This window comes from Penaeus vannamei, chromosome 36 (assembly GCF_042767895.1).
Source record: "Penaeus vannamei isolate JL-2024 chromosome 36, ASM4276789v1, whole genome shotgun sequence".
NCBI lineage: Eukaryota > Metazoa > Arthropoda > Malacostraca > Decapoda > Penaeidae > Penaeus > Penaeus vannamei.
Window position 1 is genome coordinate 25,629,971 of NC_091584.1, and position 2,500 is coordinate 25,632,470.

A 2,500-nucleotide genomic window follows, 5' to 3' on the forward strand; every position below is an offset into this window, starting at 1 on the left:
CTCTTTTAGTTATTCTTTTTTCATTTTTTTCATTTTTTCATTTTTCCTTTTTCTCTTTCTTCATTTTTCCCCTTTTCTTCCAGGTGTGACATCGGGTCCCTCGGGTACTACAGGTCAGCCAGCGGGACCATCCGACCCGTCACGGCTTCCCCGTCCAGAGGCAACGCGGTCAAGGTGGGTATCTCTGTGGGTGGGTATGTCCGTGGGTATTTTTGTGGGTATCTCTCTCTGTGGATATCTCTGTGGGTATTTTTGTGGGTATCTCTCTGTGTGGGTATCTCTCTGTGTGGGTATCTCTGTGGGTGGGTATGTCTGTGGGTATCTATATCTGTGGGTATTTTTGTGGGTGTCTCTCTCTGTGGGTATGTATCTCTGTGGGTATTTATGTGGGTATCTGTCTCTGTGGGTATTTATATGGGTATCTCTCTGTGTATTTATGTGGGTATCTATCTCTGTGGGTATTTATCTCTGTGGGTATTTATGGGGGTATCTCTCTCTGTGGGTATCTCTCTGTGTGGGTATCTCTATCTGTGGGTATCTCTCTCTCTGTGGGTATCTCAGTGGGTATCTCTCTCTGTTGGTATTTATGTGGGTATCTGTCTCTGTGGGTATTTATGTGGGTATCTATCTCTGTGGGTATTTTTGTGGGTATCTCTCTCTGTGGGTATCTCTGTGGTGGGTATGTCTGTGGGTATCTATATCTGTGGGTATTTTTGTGGGTGTCTCTCTCTGTGGGTATGTATCTCTGTGGGTATTTATCTCTGTGGGTATTTATGTGGGTATCTGTCTCTGTGGATGTCTCTGTGGGTATTTATATGGGTATCTCTCTGTGTATTTATGTGGGTATCTATCTCTGTGGGTATTTATCTCTGTGGGTATTTATGGGGGTATCTCTCTCTGTGGGTATCTCTCTCTGTGGGTATCTCTCTCTGTGTAGGTATCTCTATCTGTGGGTATCTCTCTCTGTTGGTATTTATGTGGGTATCTGTCTCTGTGGGTATTTATGTGGGTATCTCTCTTTGTGGGTATTTTTGTGGGTATCTCTCTCTGTGGGTATCTCTGTGGGTGGGTATGTCTGTGGGTATCTATATCTGTGGGTATTTTTGTGGGTGTCTCTCTCTGTGGGTATGTATCTCTGTGGGTATTTATCTCTGTGGGTATTTATGTGGGTATCTGTCTCTGTGGATGTCTCTGTGGGTATTTATATGGGTATCTCTCTGTGTATTTATGTGGGTATCTGTCTCTGTGGATGTCTCTGTGGGTATTTATATGGGTATCTCTCTGTGTATTTATGTGGGTATCTATCTCTGTGGGCATTTATCTCTGTGGGTATTTATGGGGGTATCTCTCTCTGTGGTTATCTCTCTCTGTGGGTATTTTTGTGGGTATCTCTGTGGGTGGGTATGTCTGGCACGTTTCAGACGCAGCAACTTTTCCCTTACTTTTTTTTTTTTTTTTTTTTTTTTTTTTTTTTTTTTTTTTTTTGTAATCATTGACAGCTATGAGCGGATAGTTTGATAATTAGTTGATTCTGTTAAATGTCCAGAAGGGTATGATTTTTTAAAGTTGTTGATATGTACTAGTAAATTATTTTAAATTCTTAAAGCCATAATAATCACCAACATCCTTACGAATTGAGTTGCATAAACAATTAACTAAAAAATACCCACAGTGAGTAAAACATAAACCACACCATGCTATAAACAACTACCAATACCAAAAATCAAAAACTAAAAAAAAATAATACCCACAATAAATAAAACACAAACCAAACCCACACCATAAACCACAATCCCCAACAAAAACAAAAAACAAAACAAAGCAACAACAAAAAAGTACCAAAAAAACAAACAAACAAAACAAAGATACCCAAATAATATATCCATTTCCCCCTCACCCATCCCCCCACCCCCAACCCACCCGTTCTCCCTTTCTCCCTCGCCAGTCGTCTTCGGGAGACAAGCCCCGCCCACGCACCATACCCATCACGTGGTGTCTCTTGGTCATCGCCGTGTACGTGTTCTGTGGCGGCCTCGTGTTCTCGCAGTGGGAGCGGTGGTCGCTGCTGGATGCCTGCTACTTCTCCTACATCTCCCTCAGCACTATAGGCTTCGGCGATCTGGTGAGGCTGCTGGGGATTAGGATTGGGGGAAGAGGATCGATTTGGGATTGGAGGAAGAGGATCGATTTTGGATTGGGGGAAGGATCGATTTAGGATTGGGGGAAGAATCGATTTAGGATTGGGGAAGAATCGATTTAGGATTGGGAAGAAAGAATCGTTTTATAAAGAATCGAAGCCGGTTTGGAGATTGTGATTCGGAAAGGCCGTGTCACACTAGCACTTTTTCCCGTCATTTTTTTTTTTTTTTTTGGAAAATTTTATTTAACATAAATACAAACAATTTTCGAATATAGCTCTCGATCTGACTTTGCTTGGCTGAGAAAGTTGACGGAAAGGTTTTCAGACGGAAACGATCATTATCGTCTGACTGGAAAACCG

The 2,500-nt window shown here is 42.1% G+C and overlaps 1 protein-coding gene across 1 annotated transcript in view; it reads left to right on the forward strand.

Annotated features, from left to right (window-relative positions):
• Window positions 1-2,500, forward strand: part of LOC138859446 (TWiK family of potassium channels protein 18-like) — an 83,813-nt gene that overhangs the window by 80,320 nt on the left and 993 nt on the right. Inside the window, exons 4-5 of the mRNA XM_070114715.1 lie at window positions 84-174; window positions 1,946-2,122. Of these exons, the coding sequence (XP_069970816.1) occupies window positions 84-174; window positions 1,946-2,122 (268 nt within the window). The remainder of the gene's footprint in view (window positions 1-83; window positions 175-1,945; window positions 2,123-2,500) is intronic.